This window comes from Mesitornis unicolor, unplaced genomic scaffold (assembly GCF_000695765.1).
Source record: "Mesitornis unicolor isolate BGI_N332 unplaced genomic scaffold, ASM69576v1 scaffold30312, whole genome shotgun sequence".
NCBI classification, from domain to species: Eukaryota; Metazoa; Chordata; class Aves; order Mesitornithiformes; family Mesitornithidae; genus Mesitornis; species Mesitornis unicolor.
The window spans coordinates 3,630-3,955 of NW_010170318.1; the positions used below are offsets into that span (position 1 = coordinate 3,630).

At 62.9% G+C, this 326-nt stretch overlaps 1 protein-coding gene across 1 annotated transcript in view; it reads right to left on the bottom strand.

Moving 5' to 3' along the window:
- The window catches only part of CHRND (cholinergic receptor, nicotinic, delta (muscle)), a 4,072-nt gene that overhangs the window by 3,283 nt on the left and 463 nt on the right, over positions 1–326 (bottom strand). The window contains 1 exon segment of the mRNA XM_010179650.1: positions 254–303. Within this exon segment, the coding sequence (XP_010177952.1) occupies positions 254–303 (50 nt within the window).

Consider the following 326-nt stretch of genomic DNA (forward strand, 5'->3'; position numbering starts at 1 on the left):
TCATAGATACAGAGCCAGCACACACAGGGACACATGGACACAGACAGACACATACATGTCCCAGACAGGGACACAGCTCCAGATGGCAGAGCCAGGACTGAAGGGCAGGGGATGCTCAGTGATATCCAAAATGCAGCCCTGGGGACATTTGTGCCCAGCTGGGACCCTGCAGCTGTCACTCCCCAACGACCCCATTGAGGTGGCCCAGAAGCCCCCAGCAGTGGTGCAACCCCCTACCCAAAACCCCGCTCACCCGACAGCACCAGCGCCCCGAGCAGGGCCAGCCGCCCCAGCAGGTCTCCCCTGCGGTGCCCGAGGTGCCAGCG